Genomic DNA, 22,305 nt, shown 5'->3' with positions numbered 1-22,305 from the left:
GTTTTTGTGCTATTTCACCCCACTCAAAAAAAGGTCACTGAATATCCGTCTATAACGGTCAATAATTATCCTATCAAAGCCTCCAGTCAGTGTAGATTTCTAGGAGTGATTCTTGATGCAAATTTAAAGTATACTTCCCATGTCTCGCACCTAAAGCAAAAAGCAGCTTATGGCATCCGGATTCTCATCAAAGCACGTCCATACTTTGGGCCAAATACCTTGCTTTCTCTTTACTATGCCTTCGTTCACAGTCACTTCACTTACTGCATTGCATCCTGGTGCAATACATATAGCACTCATCTTGCTCCTTTGCAATATGTTCAAAACCAGGCCATTCGCATTATCACATATCAACCATCACGATGTAGCGCATCTGCTATTTTACAAGGGCTTCGTATTCTAACAATTCATAAACTTTTTCTTTTCAACATGGCAACCCTTACATACAATTCTCTTCACTCAAACATGCCTTTCATGGTCTTCAATAAAGAACAACTCATTAATCAAAATATAACTCGATTTGCATCAAATAATAACCTCCTGTTACCGAAAGTTAGAACTAACTATGGCAGATTCACTTCTACCTTTACAGCTATTTCCGTTTGGAACGGTATTCCAAGTGACGTAAAAATGTCTCCAAACATAGGCAGTTTTAAAAAACGCTTAAATTCCTATTTACTTAATGATTAAATAATCTCGTTGTTTATGCTGTTCAATTCGGAACTAATCGTTCATTATGTTTGCTCTGTTTTGTACCAAATTAGATGAATAACATGTGTCTGGCATTGTTGCCGCTTTGAGACATACCACTTTTAACTTTTCTTTTTTTTTACCTATTACTACTCAGCACATGTGATATTTGTATCGATCGTTTATCATCTAACATGCACTTAGGTGTATATACAATTCAAGTTTCATTTCTTCTGCTGCCAGGTGTTATTGATCATTTGCTGATGGATTTCATCTGCTATCAAGTGTTTCGATTTGACAATAATTGACTGTTTGTTTCTTTTGCAATGAAATGTACTTGATTCCTTTAAACTTATTCTATTGTTTACCGAGTTGCTTTACATGTTTTGTTTTCTTTATGTAACTAGCACAGGAGGTCCCCTTGCAGCCTAGAGCTTTGGGACCTCCTTCTGTATAACTTTTTTCCTATGTATTATCTTTTATTGAATAATAAAAATATTATCTATCTAAAAAAAAAAAAAAAGCCCACGGGGCTTCTTCAACCAATAGAACAACCCAGAGCACCATTTGATCAAATAGGAATGGATTTACTGGGGCCCTTTCCCCTACCATCTTCCGGCAACAAGTGGATCGTACACTCACTTCGAACAAAGGCACCACAACGCGCTACGGCTTCCGACGTCGCCTAATTATTTATGAACCAGATCATTCTTCGACATGGCACCCCGTCGTGCAGACGCAGGAAGAGCAATCACGGCCCAGCTCATTCATGACGTATTCGAGCTCAGCTACACGAGCCACCGCAAGACCACGGCATATCGTCTACAGAGCAGCGGCTTGACAGAGAGACTCCACAAGACCATCGCTGTCATGTTATCTATGTACGTAGATGTCCAGCATAAGATCTTGGACCAGGTGCTACCGTACGTCACATTCGCGTACAATACTGCCGTCCACGAAACTACGCGATTCACGCCTTTCCTTCTTGTCTACGGACGTGAGGTCCAGACCATGCTGTATGCGAAGTTTTCACACAATCGCGACGCTTTGATCTCTCCTGATGCTGCGCAGCTTACCCAGTACGCCCAAAGAAGCACACCAGTTCGCACGCCTACACATTATGCACCAGCAGAGTACAGACACATGCCGCTACAACGCTCGCCATCGACAAGTTGAATAACATCCAGGTGATCAAGTTTGGGTGTGGACTCCATTCCGACGCCAGGGATCGTCAGAAAAACTTCTCAGTTACTACTTCGGACCATACAAAGTGTTGCGACGCGTGAGCGTTGTGAACTACGAGGTTATTCCTAACGACGCCTCCTCGCCACGGCGGCGAAGGCACTCCTCGGAGATGGTGCACGTAGTGCGACTGAAGCCATAATTGACGCGGTAAAGCGACTGTGCATGAACCTTATCGCTGCCTTTGTGCATGCGCATATTTTGTGTTGCTCCACCACGAGTTTGCTTTTGTACTTTCCGAGCTTCTGAGCGATGCCTTTTTTTCAGAGGGGAATAATGCCACTTGACCACTAGTTACGGCAAGCGCAAGCCATGGTTGCACGCGAGAATGAAAGACGATGTTCTGTGGCAGCGCGTGCTCTGGCTAGTTGCTGTTGATTATGGAAGCAGCCATCTTGCCAGTTTTCGGTGCGTCTCCACGCCGGCTCAGGGCCCGGATTCACAAAACTCACTTACGAAAACATTTTTGCGCAAGAGAAAGTTTCTTGCGTAAGTCGATTCACGAAACGAAAAAACGTCGTAAGAGGCCATAGTTGTCACATCGGCCGCTGCAAATAAAGTGCGCTGTGACTGCCCGGGAACATGTCAGCGATGGCGATGCAGTTGCTATATTTGCTTACGTCACCGAAAAGTGCTCGTAAGTGGATTCACGAAGCGAAATTGTGCGTAAAAACAGCATGGCTTAGAGAAAATCCCAAGAGTGGTCCGGACCACTCTTAGGAACAATGTGGCTACTTAGAACCTGCTGCCGCAGCGGTATACTTTGGTGTCCTGGCTGGTTTTGAGTTAATTCACGCCCACTAAGGGCTGCCTGATGACTGCTGGTGAGTTTTTATTTCTTTCGGCGCTTTGAGCTCCGCGTGTTGTTTCCCTTGTACGCAGTGGATGGTGTTGACAACCAGCATCGTCCAATAACTTAGAAGTCGCAGTAATTGAAGAATTCTATTGGGCGTCAATGGCATAAAACTACGCATATAAAGATTCGTGGTTGGATGAAAACCAATGTGATACATGAATGGTCGGTGCATTCGAACGCGACATGGCATAGGATCAACCGTATTTGTTGTTATGTTGTTGTGTTGCGCCCCATCTCATCCGATTAAAAGTGCGACTCGAGATCCTTGCCTCATCGGTAGAAATTACCACCAAAGAGGTTAATGGGAGCACATTCTTTGCAAGCTATTGGAAGTAAAAATGAGAAGAAGTTTTCAGTGAGTGGTTCCTAAAGTTTGTGCTTTAGTGTACTTTCATTCGCTTTCACTGTCCAATGGTTGCGATCTCTGAAATACAGCTGTCGATACACTTTGGGACGATCTGGAACAAAGCGTACTTTGTAAACCAAAGCGTATTAGGGGTGCGCGTGATTACGCATGGAATTACAAACAAATCATGCATCTTCACCTTCACTGTTCAGACACCGATATGGAGCGTGATATCATGGCAAGCAATCGGAATGAAATGACCCTAGTAACTTTGTATGACACCGAAAATATGCAAACCCTCACGATTCTGGAGCAAACCTTGGCTGAATTCATCCCTGCGTCAATTACCACATTCAAAGGTAGAGCGAGCCACTGACATGTACTTTGTGTGACGTAGCGACCGCTAGACCTGAGAATAATAGCGTTGCGAAGGGGAATCCCCTGTCGCATGCTCTGATTGAAGCAGACGACAAACGCGAGCAGACGACGGCTTGGCCGACAGGCACAACTTGTGATTGGTTGTGAAGCAATACCCTTTACATCAGCTCACTCCGTGACGTTGCCAAAACACTTCTTTCAATTGGCACGCCTGTCCAGTTCGTCATATCACCCCCTCGCACATAAGAGAAAGTTTTGTCACGCCGTGAAAATAGTGCAAGTACTTTCAAAGAGATCTCTTATCATCTTATGTGCTGTGCAGTTGTCGAAAACAGCATGGCGTCGTAAACAGCATATCGGTCGGTGCGACTTTCACCAAACGCTTCTCGCACGAGTTACTTCAGCGTTTGACCGGATGTGTTGTGATTACAGCAGCTATTTAGGTGCGTGTAAGCAGTGCGGAAAGCTGTGGCAGTGCAATGGTGTACGGTGAAGCGCAGCGAAGTCTGTGCGTCGGTGCGGTTATCAAGCGGGGATCGGCGTCGATGTATCGACGGCAACTAGCACTCGAGAAGCCTGCAATGTGTGTTTGTGTGCCGGTAACAGTTCGTTCGCTTGACTTTCCAGTCTCTCAGTTTGGTGCTGTGCGACATTTCGGATTGACAGCGTTTTGACACGTTACTTGAGTGACCCCAAGTACGTACGGAAACGTATGAACTACGCGCTCGGTTCTTGCTTCGCCACTAGTTAGCCCGTGCGCTTCTATTTACTTGAGAGCAATGTACTGTTCGGGAGTGAAACGATGTTCGTTGTGAACAGTGGTGCTGTGTTGACGTTCCAAGACTTGTGAACAAGCTGTGCTCGTGTGACCGAAAATTGAAAGACAGCGTTGATAACTGTTTTGCCCTCGAAGTCGTGGTGGGACAGCTTGGCGCTTTTGTTTGTTAAGTCGTCACTTCTCCTTTTTGTGATAACCATAGTCCTAGCGCTGTGATGTGATCAACCAAAACTGCGAGATGCTACATTCTGTTGTAAAACGTGTTACTTTGGAAGCACGCCTGGACTGTTCTTCGGTAACAAAGTGAGAGTTCTATGTGGCAGCGAGAGCCCGTGAACGTCAAGCTTCCCTCCAGCCCCCCCAAAAAGCAAAGATTTCACCGGTGCCTTGCTTTGGATGAAGTTGCAGGCCAATATCGCCTAACAACAGGTTTCAGAGTTCATCTGGCCATCGTTTTGCACGGCACTAGAGCCTTTACAACAGCCGGTCATGGCCAGTTCTTACACTTTATCAATGGACGTGCACGCCTGGCCAGCCCTTCATTGCTGTCATTGGCAGCTTCCAGTCTGCAGATGCCCTTTGCCTGTTGGCCGTACTTGGTTCCTTATGACACCGACGGCTACTAAATGCTGCCATCGGTGAGTTCACCTTGCAGAACTACATTTCACCGGTACTATATTTCACGCAGTTCTATAACGTGTGCAAGTTTTTAAGCCCATAAGATGTAATGTTTCTCTAAGGTAAGTTGAAGCATGAAAAATTTACTACTACTGTTATATACATACATATATTATGGAGCAAATACATAAACGTTTTTTGTGATTTGATACAAGTGAGCTCTTGTTTGATTTTGAGGTTGGGCCTGTTGATTGACCACGTTTGATACTTGGAAAGTTAATGTGAATTTATTTTTCAGGAGCCAGGTTGCACTATAAAATTTATGTTATTTCGGAAAATTAGTTCTATAGACGATTACCACTGTGGTAGTACTATACTTCAGTAGGACATATATATTGCGGTACGTAAATTTTACTTGAGGCTTCAGTTTATTTCAAAGTGATTATAGCAGATTTTCGTCACTTTAACAAAGTGATAGCTTTCTCAAATTAGTATTAGAAGTGAATGCTTTTAATGATTGTTTTTATATATCTCGTTTTTGGCTCTTCCCAGATCGCAGAGATTGGTTTGTTAAGGTCCTCTGATGCATCGGTTGCACATTCTGGCACATCAATCCTCATCATTACTTGGAGCACCTGTACAAAAATAGGAAGGACACGTTCTCCCTAACTGTGCAAGCCTATGTCACTGCTCGGACTGTTATCATTCAGCGGATGTGGCGTGGAAGCATGCATGGCATACTCATCTGGAAGGACTGCAATCTGCTTGGGAGCTTCGAGGGCGCAAAACTGCCTAACGGCTGGCTGCAAGGTTAGTTTTTCTTTAGTACATACGATTACGTGAACACCACTTACTGTGCACAAATTGAAAACCCAAGCACGGTTGCTTTCAGTGGATACCTGTAATATTCTTACACATAATTCTTATTCAACATTTATAGAACTAAATTGCAAGATAATTGAGAATGTTGAAAGCTGAAAGCCTGCAGCTTATGAATGAAACTCCAATAATCTGAGACTCAAAAGCTTGTGCTTTGAAACGAGCACAAATACTTTGATTCCTTATTGAGCTCTCGAGCTTGTGACTCCCTCTGTGGATCAAGTGTTCTAGAAGGAAATAGCAAGTGGGTGAAAATTGCCTGGCTGTTCACAACTTGCAAGGAGAAAAACCTATTGAAGAAGCCTCAGATGACATAGGGCCAGTAACTGTATCTTTTACCTAATGTAGCTTTTTCTCTCTCAGTGCTGTTGCTTGTGTTTCAGCCGAACATGTTCACCACGATTGCATAGTGATATATATTTTCCTACAAATTGTACCTGACCTAAGTATGCATTGTTGATCTCTAAAGGTGACGTTCAGTGTGTTTCAAAGCCATGGCTTCTCATTTCTCTGTCTGTGGCTAGCCTATTTCAGCAGCAGAGCGATGCAGCTAGCACACATGCAATCCAAGTCATGCAGCGCTTCTTTGGTGTTCTGTGCAGGACACAGCATATCCATCAGGCAAGACACTGGTGTCAACAGTAATGGTGAGTGTTGGTGGCACCTGTAGGAGCCCGTTGTGTTTGTTGCGTATGATTATTTCCCCTGATGAAGTGCATTTTGAAAGGTTTTCTTCATTTAGAATAATAGATGTCAGTAACAAGCGCACTCATAATCCACAAGTTCTTTGTGCCTTCTAGACTGCCCATTTGCTCCTATATGCGGTATGGTGAGCTGGCTATGTTAGACAGCCTTAAAGTTATCAACATTGGCTGTTGTGTTGTAATGCAGTATAACTTGTGTTTCTTAGTGAACTTATTTGTGGTCTACCTCTCGCACCTAGTGTAAAGTCAAAATAAAAGAAACTCTATTGGCTTTTTATGCCTGTCAGAAGTTTCTTGCCTTCATCTATAACATTGTGGTTTTGCTCTTGTATCATAATAAATATATTTTCAGCCTTCACTGTTTGTGTGTGTGTGTGTGTTGAGGCTTGTCATTGGCTTCTGAAAATACAATATCTGTAAATATGAGCACATAATTGACAACTATACACTCTTGCATGTAGCATGGTTGTAACAATGATCTGTATTTTTCTAAGTTCCAGCAGTAACAAGGGGTTGGATGCTCCACGGTCATGTACAGTGTATCAATAACAGAGCACAGAAGACCAACAAGTATAAAGGGACTGCCAGTGACTGTTCTCCTGCTCAAAGTTTACAACAGCAGAAAGAGCACATTGTGATGTCAGGAGCAGCTGCTGCTTAACTTCTTAGCAGTGCATTATTCAGCAGTTTCATTGCTTGCATTCGAAATTATTTAAATTTTGCACGGAAGATACCAAATTATGACACTAATTTAAAGGCTGCTGTAGTGTTAGTGGGCAAATATTTTTGAGCTGAAGTTTTTAACATGTGTGTTAAGTGCCGGCAAGCCTCTACATTTGCATGCCAGAAATCACAGCATCCATGGTCGCCAATGGTAACTGTGTTTGCATTCTTTGTAGTACATGAAGTAAAGCCATGGATGCAGTAATCATGTACTTAGTCGATGTAATCCTCCAGTGTACACTCATTTGCATAGAACCAATGATGCCATGAGTGTATGAGCTCTGGGAAGTGAATCTATGTGGATTACTTTTTTTGGAAGGAAGAGGATCATCACTACTCCTAGTATATCTTAACAATAGATTTTAGTGCTTGGGTATTATCCCACTGCCTGTCCGTCCTTCAACAATCTACTTATCTACTGTGCAAGAGTAACTTTTTAAATGCATACTTTGCTCGGATAGGTTTGTTCATAATGTAATGCAAGTGACTTAGCATCTATGCAGCTCTACTCAGGCTAGAAATAAAAGTATTTACTTTTATATGTAGCTATAGCATGCAATCACTTGTGTTTTTCTAGGTGCCTGTACAATTATTTAGCCCTAAAAAAGTGCTGGTATACTCTAATATTGAATCTGGCATCTTAAAATAGTTTGTTATTGGAAGTAAGAATGTGTTTACAACCAATATTACTATCCTCAGATGAACTGTGAAAACTCTGTGGAACTTTATTTACAGTTTTTGAACGTTGTGAAGGCAAATGTTATGTTCTTTTATTGTGGTCCCTGTTTCATGCAAATGACACATAATTACTTTGCAGTGGCATTGTATTAGTTAAGATTTTACACATATGTGCTGAGCAACATCGCAGTTGAGGCGAGCAGCAAGACATACATGCAGTGCACTGGAGCATCATCTCACTTAGTGTACAGTCTTTGCCCACCAATAAACTCAATATTTTTCAAGAAGACTAATAGACAGCTGCATGGGAACTGTGTTGGTGTGCAAACTTTGAAGTCTTCTTGAGGAGTGTTTTTCATCATTTTTGTCCAAGTGAAGTAGCTACCCAAGGCCACAACTGGTGGGAATGTGGTGATTTCCTCTCTCCAAAAGCACTCCTACCAGCTGCCTCAATGTTAGCATGGGGTGAATTCACGAACTGGAAAAATAATTGGTCTTTGTTTTCTTGGCCAAAAGAGTCACTTCCACCGTTGAGCCACCACGACGCGCCAGAATAGAAACTTTTAGCTTTTTTAGAAACTTTTAGTGCCAGAATAGAAACTTTTAGGGGGCACGGCACCGCAGCCACAATGCACGGCTTACGTCCCCTGTTATTGCAGGCTACAGCGACCTGGATCATTTGCGCTTCAATCCCCGGCACGTGCGAGCAGATCCGATGTGACAAGCATTCCAACTGGCCTGTTTCGGTGCTCCTACCGTCGAATTCGGAATCGGCGAGCCCACCAATCTGGCAACCCGGAACGTCATTGACAACGCCCCGCACGGAAACAGCAGGATTCAAAAGGCCCTCGGCGCCGGTCCACTACGGGCACGGCACCGCAGCCACAATGCATGGCTTACGTCCCCTGTTATTGCAGGCTACAGCGACCTGGATCATTTGCGCTTTAATCCCCGGCACGTGCGAGCAGATCCGATGTGACAAGCATTCCAACTGGCCTGTTTCGGTGCTCCTACCGTCGAATTTGGAATCGGCGAGCCCACCAATCTGGCAACCCGGAACGTCATTGACAACGCCCCGCACGGAAACAGCAGGATTCAAAAGGCCCTCAGCGCCGGTCCTCTACGGGCACGGCACCGCAGCCACAATGCACGGCTTACGTCCCCTGTTATTGCAGGTTAGTTACTTGAGAAGTGCTGCAACTGTGACTTGTCGAGATTACTGCATGATTTCGGTGTCGTGCCCATCAGAGTGGTTTGATCCGATGAAGCGAACAGTGTCATTTTGGCGTGGTATGCGCTCTTGCTTGTTTAGCCTTCTACTGATGCTCTCGGTTGATGTCGAGTCAAACCCCGGGCCGATGAGCAAATCCGAGGCAGAGGCTTTTTCTGCAGCTCTCCAGACTATCCACAAGCTTGAGGAGAGAAACGAAACACTCACCGCAGAACTTAAATGCATCAAAGAGAGACAAGAAGTTTATGTTAATGAAATCTCTGCGCTGAAAGCTAAATTTGTAACACTAGAATCAAACTATGCCTCCCTCAGTACAGCTGATACTGATACAGCCGAAAAAGCAATTCTTGAACTTTCCAATCAAGTTACGACAATCGCGTCTCGTTGCAATGACGCAGAAAATAGACAGCGAAGGTCAAACTTGCTGTTTTTTGGACTCAATGATGATCCCGAGGAAGATTGGGCCAAATCAGAAGAAAAAATAATTAATTTGTGCTCGAACAAATTACAGTTAAGAAAAACCAGCACGCATTTTGAACGCGTACATAGATTAGGGAAATACACACAAGGTAAAAATAGACCCATAATAGCAAAATTTGCATTTTTCAAGGACAAACAGGAACTACTGTCATCAGCGCGAAAACTTAAAGGAACGGGATTGTCTATCAGTGAAGATTTCTCTTTTACAACCAGGCAAATAAGGAAAAAATTGTACGACTTTGCCAAAGCTCAGAACACCAGATTCTACTTAGCCGTCGACACTTTACACATGGACAACAAAACGTATGTGGTTCATAGTATTACGAACAAAGTGGTACTGTCGACAAGATAGCTCTTATATCCTCCGCCTCTTACAAAGCGCTATATCAAACACCGCAGCTACACGTGCACGGAAGAGTGTCTCCAAGATAACCCCCTTTCTAACAAAACTTCATTATCTCTTACGTTTACAAACATACGTAGCTTACTGCCTAAAAAAGAAGAAATAGGTTCGCTGCTAGACGACAACGAATCTGACGTCCTCGTGCTTACTGAGACGTGGTTGCAACCTGATATTAACGATGACGAGATTTTACCAAATTTTAACAGCTTTATTATCTATCGTAAAGACCGCGCTGATAAAAGAGGTGGTGGTGTTCTTTTGGGCATCAGAAAAACAGTTTGTTCTTACGTTGTCGACACAAAAACGGCCCTTGAGATAATTTGGGTTGCTTGCAAAACAAGCCCTACTAAGGTTGCTCTGATAGGAAACTGATACCGCCCTCCTGATTCCAATAGTTGTTTCATAGCTGAATTGAGGGAAAGTATTACTGATGCCATTAACTTGTGCCATACTAAAACTGTCTTTTTTTTTGAGACTTCAACCTTCCCCAGATTGATTGGAACCTTCTATTCTCCCCTTGTAACACATCATCCCATTTTATCAGCCTAACGCTTGACTTTAATCTTGTACAGGTGGTCAATAAACCCACCCGTGGAAACAATATTTTAGATTTATTACTGACCTCAGCCCCTGATACAGTCGTGGAAGTCCTTTACCGAGAAGGTCTTAGCAATCACAGACTTCTTGAAGTAACCCTTGATCTTCCTGTAACGTTTTCCGGCAAAACTACCAAACAAATTCGCGACTATAATAAAGCTAACTATGCCAAAATCAACAATGAACTTGAAATATTCTTTAACCAGGTATTCTTGACCTTGTTTAGCAATCGCTCGGTCCATGACAACTGGGTACTGTTCCGTGACAAAATGACCGTCTTGATTAATAAATACATTCCCTTGATTTCGATATCTAATGACAAGTGTAATGCCTGGTTCGCTAAGTCACTCAACCAACTAAGAAATAAAAAGAAACGTCTGTACCGAAATGCTAAACGCCTGCGCACAGCCAGTGCGTGGGATAAGTATAAGCAGTGTTTAAACACCTACTGCGCAGCTATACGTTCTGCTAAACTTAAATATTTTTCAACAGACCTGGGCTCCCTCCTAAAAACTAACCCAAAAAAATTCTGGCGTGAAATATCTCGCAATTGGGTTGCTAACCACATTACCTTACATGATGAGAATCACGAACCTCTTTCTAACAGCCAGTGTTGTTCTGCTTTTAACACTTTTTTTGCCTCAATGTTTACTCGGGAAGACCAATCCACATTACCTAACGTGCCCGATTATGATTACCAGTAAATGAAACCTATCGAAATTACAGCTAAAGGTATCGAATATCTGATAACTAAGCTGAAGCTGTCTAGCTCCGCTGTGGCTGATAATATTAACTCAAAAGTACTAAAAAACACAATTTCCATTACCAGTACCATTCTGTGCTATATTTTTCAACAATCTTTAGAGTCTGGGCAGATACCTGACGACTGGAAAGTTGCAAAAGTTACCCCATTGTTCAAGTCTGGAGACCAACATCTACCCCAAAATTACCGTCCAATCTCACTTACATCCATTTGCTGCAAGTTGTTAGAACACATTATCGCTTCGCACATTTACAACCATCTTGAGTCTAACCAGTTCTTTTTCCACAACCAACATGGGTTTAGGAAAGGTTGGCCATGTGAGACACAACTGCTAGAATTCACGACTGACCTTCACTCGAACATGAATAATAACCTCCAAATAGACTGCATTTTTCTTGACTTTTCGAAAGCGTTTGACCGTGTGCCCCACTGCCGCCTAATCTCAAAGTTATCTGCTCTTCAATTAGACTCACTAATCTTATCATGGCTTCGAAATTTTCTTTCTCTCCGGAAACAGTTCACTGTCATCAATAACGATTCGTCGTCAATATGCGATGTAACTTCCGGGGTGCCACAGGGCAGCGTGCTCGCCCCGCTGCTATTTCTTATATTTATAAACGACTTGCCTGATGGCGTCACATCATTCGTACGAATATTTGCCGATAACTGCATAATCTACCACCCTATCAAAAATGTTAACGATCATTACGCACTACAGAAAAACCTTGATGTAATTATGAAATTGTGTGAGACGTGGCAAATGGTTCTAAACGCATCAAAATGCAAAACCATCTCATTTAGCCGTAAGCATGACCCCTCCATTTTTTCATACCGTATAAATAATGACCCGCTCTCGCATGTTTCCACATACAAATATTTGGGCCTACACTTCACACAAAATCTTTCATGGTCCTCTCATATCACTAACATCTGCGCAAATGCCTCGAGATCACTGGGATACCTACGCCGTAACTTACATTCCTCCCCCGCTAACGTCCGAAAACTAGCTTACGAAACTTTTGTTCGACCTCAACTTGAATTTGCCTCACGAATCTGGTCCCCCCACCAAAATTACTTAACATGATCGAGGCAGTTCAAAATAGGGCAGTCCAATTCATTTCTCGTAATTATAATTTCTGCTGCAGCGTAACACAACCTAAAATGGATTATTCACTTCAATTATTATCCACTCGCCGCAACATTTCTCTTTTATGCCTCTTTCATAAATACGTCAATAGCACTAAAATGACCAGACTTCCAATTGAACGACCCTCCTATTTATCAACTAGACTACACAACCGGCTTAGTTTCTCGCGCATGTACGGCAAAACGAACTCCTTAAACGCATCCGCTTTGCTTCGTGCCATCACGTTGTGGAATGATCTTCCCGATAACTTGGTATCTGACACTAACCCTGTTTCCTTCCGCAACAAATTGGTCTTACATTTTGGTTGATAATTTTATGTTCACAGCTTCGTTCTTGTATGTATATAACATTCATAATGCTGTGCAAAAAGTTTTTTTTCTAATGCGCTTATTGCCCCCTTATTTTTTGTGCTCTATTTTTGTTTGCTTAGGACGAACTATTCACCCTTCCTGTAAGCGCTTTCATGATTTTCCCAGTGTACTATACCACAATCTGTGCCAATTTAACTTACACGTATTGTACACTTCCTAACTGCTGCGTGCCATGAACTGCATCTTTCTTGTTTTTTGGTAACGATGTATGATGTCAATTTATACTTACTTATTTCTTGTTTATTTGTTACTCATGTCCCGAGCTTACGTTTTGGCACCTTTCGCCCTTTTACTTGTTGTACATGTCTTTGTTAGCCCCCCTTACTCAATGCCCTAACCAAGGGCCTGTAAGGTACCTGTAAATAAATAAATAAAATAAAGTTGATTCTACTTTTGAGAAGTGTTTTGGGGAAACGAAATGGTACCTATAGCTGTCAATATAAACACTGTTTGCACCAAGGAGCTTAGTAGCTTATAATTTTATTATTCATGTATTGTCTAGAATTTACTCGCGCTGTGCCAACTTTCAGCCCAAGTGTCCTAACATGCTTTGTTAGTGGGTTGTGAATGAGCCAAGCTATGTAAATAAACAGAGTGATATTGCAGACATGTACAAAATATTGATGCACAGTCCTTTTCTTTAGCATGACATTGTCAGGGGCTTTATTCTTGTGTTTTTTTATAAAAAGTGCTTGTCACTGGGCATCAGCGGAAAGCTATGCATCAAGCTTTTGCGAGATGGTTGAAGAAACACCGTGTTCAGACATAACAGTGCCAGTGGATTTCTCTCGTAAGTTACTTTCTGTAGTATATTCAAAATGAGTTTATTAGAATTGTTGTTTTATAGCCATTCATTTTAACATTTACACCTGAGTGTGTGTATGTATGTATGGGTGTACATATATATGTGTGTGTGCGTATATGTATGTATGTATGTATGTATGTATGTATCTTTTAAATGAGAATCCGTTTATAATTGGTGAGTAAGTTTGGTAATGATATGGCTGAATTTGTTTCTAGTTATTTCTCTTTTGAGCCATTACATATTTCAATTTATTTTGTACTGCATAAATATAAATGTAACCTTACACAGAATATGTGTGTTCGAAGAAATTGTTTCATTTACCAACCTACAGTCATGGGCGAGAAATCGGGTAAAATAGAACGAACCTGTGAAGATTAGTTTAGAGCATAGCTACTCACATGGCATATCTTGTACACATTGCGTTGGTTGAATATGTCGATTTCAACCTTTCAATTTTAATCAGAATAAGCAAGCTATCACCCGTGGTTGTATATGTGTGTGATATTTATGCATACTGTGATACCGGTTCGCAATTACAATTAAGGTCACAATCCTAGTCAAGCTGAATACACGAATTTTGTCCATGTACCTTTCATCTGCACTGGAACTGTTGTTAATAAAAAATAAAATTCAGTTTAGAAATTTATTCTAGTAACCAAAAGCAGGGTATCTCTTTATCACACAAATCTAATTGCCATTAATCTGTTCCATTCTGGACAATAGGGGACCCTCTCAGCAGAACTCGTTTAACTGCTATAGTTCATTTTAACCATTGATAGCGACATTACACTGAAGCGTGCAGCATGACAAATAGCGGGAGAGAAGACACAAACTAATCACTCTGTTCGCGTCAGCTCTAACTGTCCGTGCTCTTTGGTCTTGCTGCACGTGATGATGCCCACCAAAATAGCACAAAAGCGTGTCCCTACAAAGGCAGTCAACTTGGCTACAAGCAGTTAGCTCACTGCGTGTGTAGATTTTCTTCAAAACACCGTGAAGACTGATTGCTGGTCGAATATCCAAACACGTGAAAAGTAATATACCCGGTATAATATTGGTAGTTCAGCACTGGACACTTTTGCGATAAGAGAGAATGGAGGAAAAAATTATGAACCCTGAATTGTTTAATTTTTGAAGGAGCACAGTACAGCGCTTTTGGGTCAAAAGGGGAGTGAAAGAAGCAAGTGCGAAAGCCTACTTCTCAAAAAATTAGTACCCGCCACCACGCATAATGTCAGGCCGGGCAACCTTTTGAAAAAAAAAAGTGCTCAGTGATTCTGCGAATCGAACCAAGTACCTCGCAGATTGCAGTTGAGCGCTGTAACCGCTCGTCCACTGCAGCAGTGTTTGCATTCGCCCTATTGCTGATATATCGTCATTCCTTCGAAGGAAGCCAAATGCAAAAACGTCCGGTGAAACTTTGTCAAAAATAGAAAAAATAGTTAGAATGCTTTTTCCCAAGGTTACTAGAAGATAGAAACCGCCACGTGCGACTGTATAACCGTGCGCTATTTATTCTTGTACATTACTGTCATGACGTTGCGATAGCTGGCTCTAACGTAGGCTACCTTCTCATAGTTTGCCAAATAGAAATAAGAAAATAAAAATATATAACAGCCCGTTACAACGCTAATCAACTATTATGAGTTCACTTTCACTAGATGAACGCTCAGTTTGCTTCCATTATCGTTATTTAGGAAAGTTTTGGCTCATTAACTCAACTCTCCTAATTAGCATTGATTCTCACATCTAAGGACAGTCACACTTCATCTCGCTTTCTGAGTTGCTGTCACTCCCATATAATGCGTACTCCTCTTTTTTATGCTCTCCGAGCATCTGACGCTGCTTTGCGGAGACTTTCCCTAACGTCTTCTGGGCCAGAAAATTGTGTTTATTATCTATCAATTTCAAACTTTCGCGAAGCCGAAACGAGAGTCTCTCTCTCTCTCTTCATCCTTTTCGCACGTGGGATAACGTCTCTCGACCTCAAGACTCGTATACACGTCCCTTGCTTTGTTTGCGCACTCAAACAACGCTGGACGAAATATTTGCACCGTGTTTTGTGAAAAGCATTAGCACTGAGACACTTCCCGACGAGTCTCCCTCATTTTACGTGGACATATACCTAAGCGTAAGCGTATGCACGTTCTCGCATTCCGGCTTCATAAAAATGCTGCGGTGCATGGAACCAGCGAAATTACGCTCACAATTTCATTTGATTACTGCTGTTATCTATTTTAGCACAATTCGTCTGCAGGCCCCAAAGTCGCTCATGTGTCTTGTAATAAGAATATTGTAACAAAGGCTACCTTTGACTATAGGTACAAAACACCCTTACGTTCACCACTATACCGTGCTAGATTGCACCGAATTAGTTAAGTAGCAGCGCAGCTTCAATGAAATGTAAGGTAAGTGGTCGCTTTAAATAAGGGAAGACATTCAAGGCACATTTTCAAACATTGCATGCATCGATTTATGTGTGGTTTCATTTATGTGATGCAGCTGGAGTGTTGTTTACTTGTACTTGGCGAGATAGTGCATGGATTGCTCGGTGGCTTAAGACCATCAAGCAATTATTTATTTTAGCTACAGTCTTTGATTAAAGGCGAGTGCTTGGCTTTGCACAGCCCACCAAAACGTCTATTACAACGTACGCGGCATCCCGTAAGCGCTGTAACAGACGCTCGCGGAACTGAAACTTAGATGCAGCAAATTATTGGCTATCATCGTATACTCTCGATGCTAGACGCTTTGCGTGCTACCTTGATATTATCGGCACACACTTCTTTCTTTCCTTGTCGTTTCATCGGCTATCGTCTGTCCTCCTTGCCCTCTTAAGTGTCGAATAACTTAAATTCATACCCGCGCTATAGTAATCCCTCCAGATAAGAGAGTTTTTGGCTGAGAAAATGCGTAGCCAAAGAGAAAGCTCTGTGAATTCGGGCCCAGTTCTTCCTAGTTGAAGACATTTTGTAGCACGTGACAATATGTAATATCGCACGTAACACTTTGCGTTTTCATGGGCAATCATAGTACCACAAAAAAGGAATCATTTTTCTTTTTCGTGACCAGCTCACTGTATTTTTCGGAAGTAGGCTTGAATATTTTTAAAATATTGTGGTGTCATGGCGTACAAACTCTTACATATGTTGCTGATATTACGAGTGCTGATATTGCTATATTATTTCAAACAGCTTTGCCAACAACTCACCTTTTAAGTCACATTGGTGCAGTTGATTTGACATCTGTGCACTACAGTCTTGTTTTTCTTTTTTGCCACCTATCTTCATGATATCTTTTAGGAACGAAGCTCCTTAAAGTGTGAGCTGTGCATCCCTTGTATGTAGCCACCTCTCGTTTAGTTCTTGCAGTTTTCACTAGATGGCGGTACTTGTAGCTTTGTAGCTGATAATGAAAATATGCAAGATGTTATGCACTAGACGGCGGTACTTGTTGATGATGAACGATGCGAGATGGTATAAAATAGGAATGATGTCCTAATGGTGCGTGTCATTGGTGGAAGGCAATCATTCAATTTAGTGCGGCGCCGTTAGCTAGGGGGAGCGTTATAATAAAATCAAGTGGGCAAAATTTACGGAGGACTCATGGTTTACTAGGTTTACCTCCGGACCTTCCCCCACTCATCACCATTCACTTCGAGGATATGGCGGCACTTTTTTATCTTTCATAGGGGCTGTACTAGCTTTCGATTCTGCAGTAGTTTGCTTAAACTTTGCATCATTCAGAAAGCCTTGTGATCGCTGTCATTGTTTAGTTCCTAAAATAATCCAGTATACACCATTGTTAATTCCATATTACTAGCCTTGCTTATTTCGCTCTGTAAAATTACTCTTGTCAGTTAAATTTCTTTTCGTAGTGATTACAGGCTCCCCACAAAAAAGTAGTGGTATGCTCAGGGAGAAGCATCTGTCAGTTCGTTATAAACCTGCACTGCTTTTTTTATTCCATAGCTAGATCATAATAGCACAATTACAAATGCAGGCCAGCTGTGACTTCTAAGTGCATTGCAGGATGCTCTTCTACATCAACAATAGGTTGCATGTGTCGAAAAGGAAAGAATGAGGCCCATGCATGTATATAAAACTTGCCCTGTAGCTGCAGACCTTGGTCTGCCATTCCTTGCAGAACTTCCACCATGTTGGCTGCTTTGGGTTACCAGGTAGTGCGTGAATGTTTTATCGTGCTGCCGCAACAAGCTCCACCTAGGTCAGTTTTTTATTGTTTTGGCAATTCCCTGGTACTTTAACTGATGTTTATGTGGAGTATACTTGTTCCCACAATAAGGGGGCCATTTTTTTCTAGTTATGATTAGAAGTGGTTTCAAACAGCGCTCACCGAAGCGAACACTTTACAATGAACTAGACATTCTTGCTAAAAAGGGACTGCTCCACACTCACTGTCTATGAGCGGTGCTGGCTAACACTCACAGGTTTGTCTGCACACAAGAGCCATATACTTGAATAAAGGAATGACCACCTCCATAGGTAAATTAGTGAGAACATCGGACTCGTAATCCGAGGTTTGCATGTGCAGATGCTATCTATATTGTTGGCAGCGTTACGGACACAACATTCCTGTGTCACGCACGTAACTGAGGATTTTGGGAAGGTCCAAAAAGGAGAAGTGATTGTTTTTTGTATTAAGGGGGGCGCCTATGCTTTGTAGTTCTAACACGCACTACTCGCATCATTTATCATGAAGGTACTTTGAACACTGTATGCATGTTTGCTTGTAATGCTTTTTAAAATATTGGAGGTGACTTAGTGACCCTTTATAAGAGGTAATTTAAATACACTGCTTCTTGGTAATGTTATAAGAGACATGAATACGCCACACAGCATGCTCGTCGCATGTGATAGTGACATCACAATTTATGCTGTTTCTCATCATTTCGATACAAGCTCGGCTAGTAGTACTTAGGACAATGTGTTCTAGTTTGGGTATCAAGCTAGCTGTGACCCGTTTTTCTGAATTTCACTTGAAATGAGCACGTTTCCTATATATAGTTTTTTAAAAGCCCAGAATTCCGTAGAAAATATTTGAAAATTATATTAGCGTAGATTCGGATGTGTATATTCTGTACACCTACGTACAATCTGTATACTACAGTGTTTATTTCCTGTATGTCATTTTATTGTATACTAGGATAATAAAATGACTTCGAGTTTTGATGGATACAGTACATGTGGTGCAGCTTTTTGAAATGGTCTCGCAATGTTTATGTTTGGTTAAGTGCAATGAAATAAAAATTGTTTCTTAGTTTTATAATACTGAGAATAAGTGCTCCACTTTGCCAGATTTGAAAGAGAGAAACATTTGAACTTTTTCTGTCTAATTTTTTATTCATAATTTTTTGTTCTTTGCAAAACACCTAATAAGTGTCACAAATATTTCAACTGAATAGGAAAGCTTTTCGAAGCAGTCCTGTCGCACTTCCTTGGTACATATAAAGGGGTTGAACTGTGCTTGAAGTACTGCGTTCCCATTTAAAGTGTTGCAGTTGTGTTGAGTAAAAATTCATATAGCTCAACAGAGTACAGCCCCCCCAAAAGAGCCCAACTGTTTACGTTTTCTTGGTATTCTTTTGTGGCAACAGTTCTGAATGTTGTTTTTTCCACAAAGTGGGTCACACTCTCATAACGTACTATATGGTGCATTGCTGTTTGATAAAATATGGCCTGGTGGGTCTGCAGAACCTCAGGAGACAAGGAAATATTTGTTGCAAAGGCAGGCGAAAAGCATTGCTTCAATTATCGGCAGACCATTCATGAATCTCAGTCGAACTGAGTTTTTTACAGCAATCTTCTAAAACAGCATTTATTTCGCACAAAAATTTTGCAAATATTTTCTGAAATGCAATGAAGAATTAAACAACGCAAGTACATGGCAATCTCGAACCTTGCATTTCAAATTAAATAACTCAGCTTTCATTGATTTAAGGTAATTGCGTCTTACACAAATTTTACTTTTATATATCATGCACGATAACATCAAGCCAAAACTTCCAGCAAGCATTCATAAATGCACCCCGAACGGTCCTGCTTCTGGTGCCCTTTCAAAGGCTTAGAGGACCAACAGTCACAAAAAGCATCTTTGAAGTGGAGCCACCAGTCTATTGTTTCCAAAGAAGTGACAGAAATAAATTGTCCCATTCATTTAAAAAGGTATGCTTGACACATGTGTGCAACAATGCGCAATGCTTTTCTGGTATATAGCTTGAAAGTCTCATCGAAGCAGTTTTTGGATTTCCTTCAACTTGTGCGTTCCCCTTTGTTGGTATGAGTGTCCATAGGCGTAAGAAGGTGGTTGCAAAGTCAGCGCTGTATATTATACATAATAGGGAGAAGGGACTTGCAAAGACCCTTTGCCCTCCTCCCTCTCACCTTCTGAAGGGAAGCCGCTGCGTGCCTAGGAAGCTGGTGCAGTGGCTTCTGCATCTCGAGCGGCTTGTGAAATTACAGATTATCTCCATGGTGCTCTTCAACCCCTTGCTTCTCCATGACTGTTGATGCATGTGTTCTATGGGTAGATTCTATACCACAAACACCCGTTTGATGCTACTGGTGCGCAAAGACTTCCTTGTTTGTTAGCTCATTTTGGTGTGCAGTTATAAAGTGCCAAAGAGTAGATGAGATTTTTTCTGATCTGCTAAAACATTAACGTCAGTGATGAGCATTTGCTGCATTTGACAAGAGCGTGGCAGTAATGGCGAATAAGTCGTAAAATATACATTGGTAAGCTATCAGTAGACGCCTTCAGTCGATCTTTCACTGTGTGAATGTGAATTTTGTAACGAATGTGTCGTCCCATGCTCCGACCCATTACAAAAGCTTCAGGCATAATTTTCCATCTTCATCAGTTATAGCAATAAAAATATTGCCAAAACTTTTTGCAAATGTGTATTACGTGCCGCGCTTCCCTAAAGAATAATGAAAGTTAGCATAGTGAATGCCTATCTTCTACATAAAAATTATGACGATTAATGACATAGTGAGCAGCCTGCAAATGTGCTCGTAGTAGTTACCCTAAGAGGGTTTAAAGGGGCTCTGAAAGGCCGCTCTTGCAGTTTTCGCTGTGACTGTGCTGGACAAAAACCGACTGCCTGTCGGTTTTTTGTTTGATATTATGTGTATAACGTGGTATTTAAGAAGCGATTTCCTCGTTAAGGCGAAGGTAAAGTTCTTATCTGTGCATCAGCTTTTCAGGCGTCGATCAGGAAGTGGAGGAAAGAGGTTCGCCCTAGTAGGGATAGTGACTCAGAGGTGATGGTGACCATCCAACACCAAACCAAACACGGGGAAACTGAACGTTAGAATATTTGAAGTTGCCTGCCTTGCATCACCGCTAAAACCACATATACCTACCCAAGGTTGAACAACTACCTAAGGTTAGCCCTCCTAACCAGGAAAAGTATTGATTGATATTGTCGCTGTTCATCGTAAGCAGAACACCGAGGCGTTTTGTCCTAGAGACGACGGCGTGTTTTTATCAAAGACATAAACACAAACATGTCGTCTTCTTCGGTCAGGGTTCCTTCACAAGACTGTTGGCGCGAACATCGTCTTCGTTCTCTGCCCATTTCGAGTGCGGCATTTGCCTCCCTTAAAAGAACATCGCCCTGATGCTACACCCGAGCCATTCATTCACGCATAAACTCACTTAGTATAAGAGTGCGGTCTTCCGCAGAATCACTCGCTGACGTACAGATTAGTGCGCACTACTAGCACAAGTTCAGGTCGGTGCTGGCGACACCTTGTATAGCTTGGGCTATCCGGAATGATCTCGTAGGTAACGTCCCTTAGTCGTCGCAGCACTAGATAAGGTCCAAAGTATCCCCCGAGACTTTTCAAATAGTCCCCGTCTTCGTAAAGGCTTCCACACCCATACTTTGTCCCAGGTTTTGTACGTTACAGGTGTATGACGTAGGTTACCGCAACCTGCGTCGTACTCTTGCTGTTGCTGTTGGTATATTCGCAGACGTTCGAGCTGCCTGGCTTTCTCTGCGCATTGAGTGAACGCGTCGGCACTCGTTTCATTGTCATCCCATTCATGTGGCAGCATTGTGTCAGACACCGTCCTTACTTCTCCGTGAACAAGGCTGAATGGGGTCTTCCATGTGATTTCTTGTTTAGCAGTAGTATATGAAAACGTTATGTGAGGAACTATATCATCTCAAATTTTGTTCTCGATGGCCACATACATCGAAAGCATGTCTTCCAGAGTTTCGTTGAGCCGCTCTGTACACCCATTGCTTTGTGGGTGGTAGGCTGTCGACTTACGATGAATAGTACCGCTGAGCACCAATGCATGATCTAAAAGCGTTGCTGTGAGTGTGGTTCCGTGATCTGTTATAACGGTCTATGGCATACCATACCTCAGCACGATAATCTCTATGAAGAATCGGGCCACTTTCTCTGCTGTGCATCTCTGAATAGCTTTTGTCTCGGCGGAGTGATTACGATAGTTGGTCGCCACAATAACCCAGCGGTTACCAGCAATAGTGGTAGGAAGAGGACCGAAAAGTTCCATTCCGACCGGGTCAAATGATTTTGGCGAAATCTTGACTGGGTGTAACAAACCCGCTGGTTTTGTCAG

The 22,305-nt window shown here is 42.1% G+C and overlaps 2 protein-coding genes across 4 annotated transcripts in view; one reads left to right on the top strand and one right to left on the bottom strand.

The window, feature by feature from the left end:
- The window catches only part of LOC119160865 (uncharacterized), a 149,063-nt gene that overhangs the window by 13,048 nt on the left and 113,710 nt on the right, over positions 1-22,305 (bottom strand). The window lies entirely within an intron of this gene.
- LOC142776640 (uncharacterized) lies at positions 3,093-13,979 on the top strand. The gene is made up of 4 exons (XM_075880621.1): positions 3,093-4,928; positions 5,461-5,718; positions 6,390-6,434; positions 6,986-13,979. The coding sequence occupies exons 2-4, from the start codon at positions 5,622-5,624 to the stop codon at positions 7,150-7,152; spliced, it is 309 nt and encodes a 102-aa protein (XP_075736736.1). The 5' UTR covers positions 3,093-4,928; positions 5,461-5,621; the 3' UTR covers positions 7,153-13,979.

This window comes from Rhipicephalus microplus, chromosome X (genome assembly GCF_043290135.1).
Source record: "Rhipicephalus microplus isolate Deutch F79 chromosome X, USDA_Rmic, whole genome shotgun sequence".
Taxonomy (NCBI): domain Eukaryota; kingdom Metazoa; phylum Arthropoda; class Arachnida; order Ixodida; family Ixodidae; genus Rhipicephalus; species Rhipicephalus microplus.
This window is presented reverse-complemented; position numbering and strand designations above follow the sequence as displayed.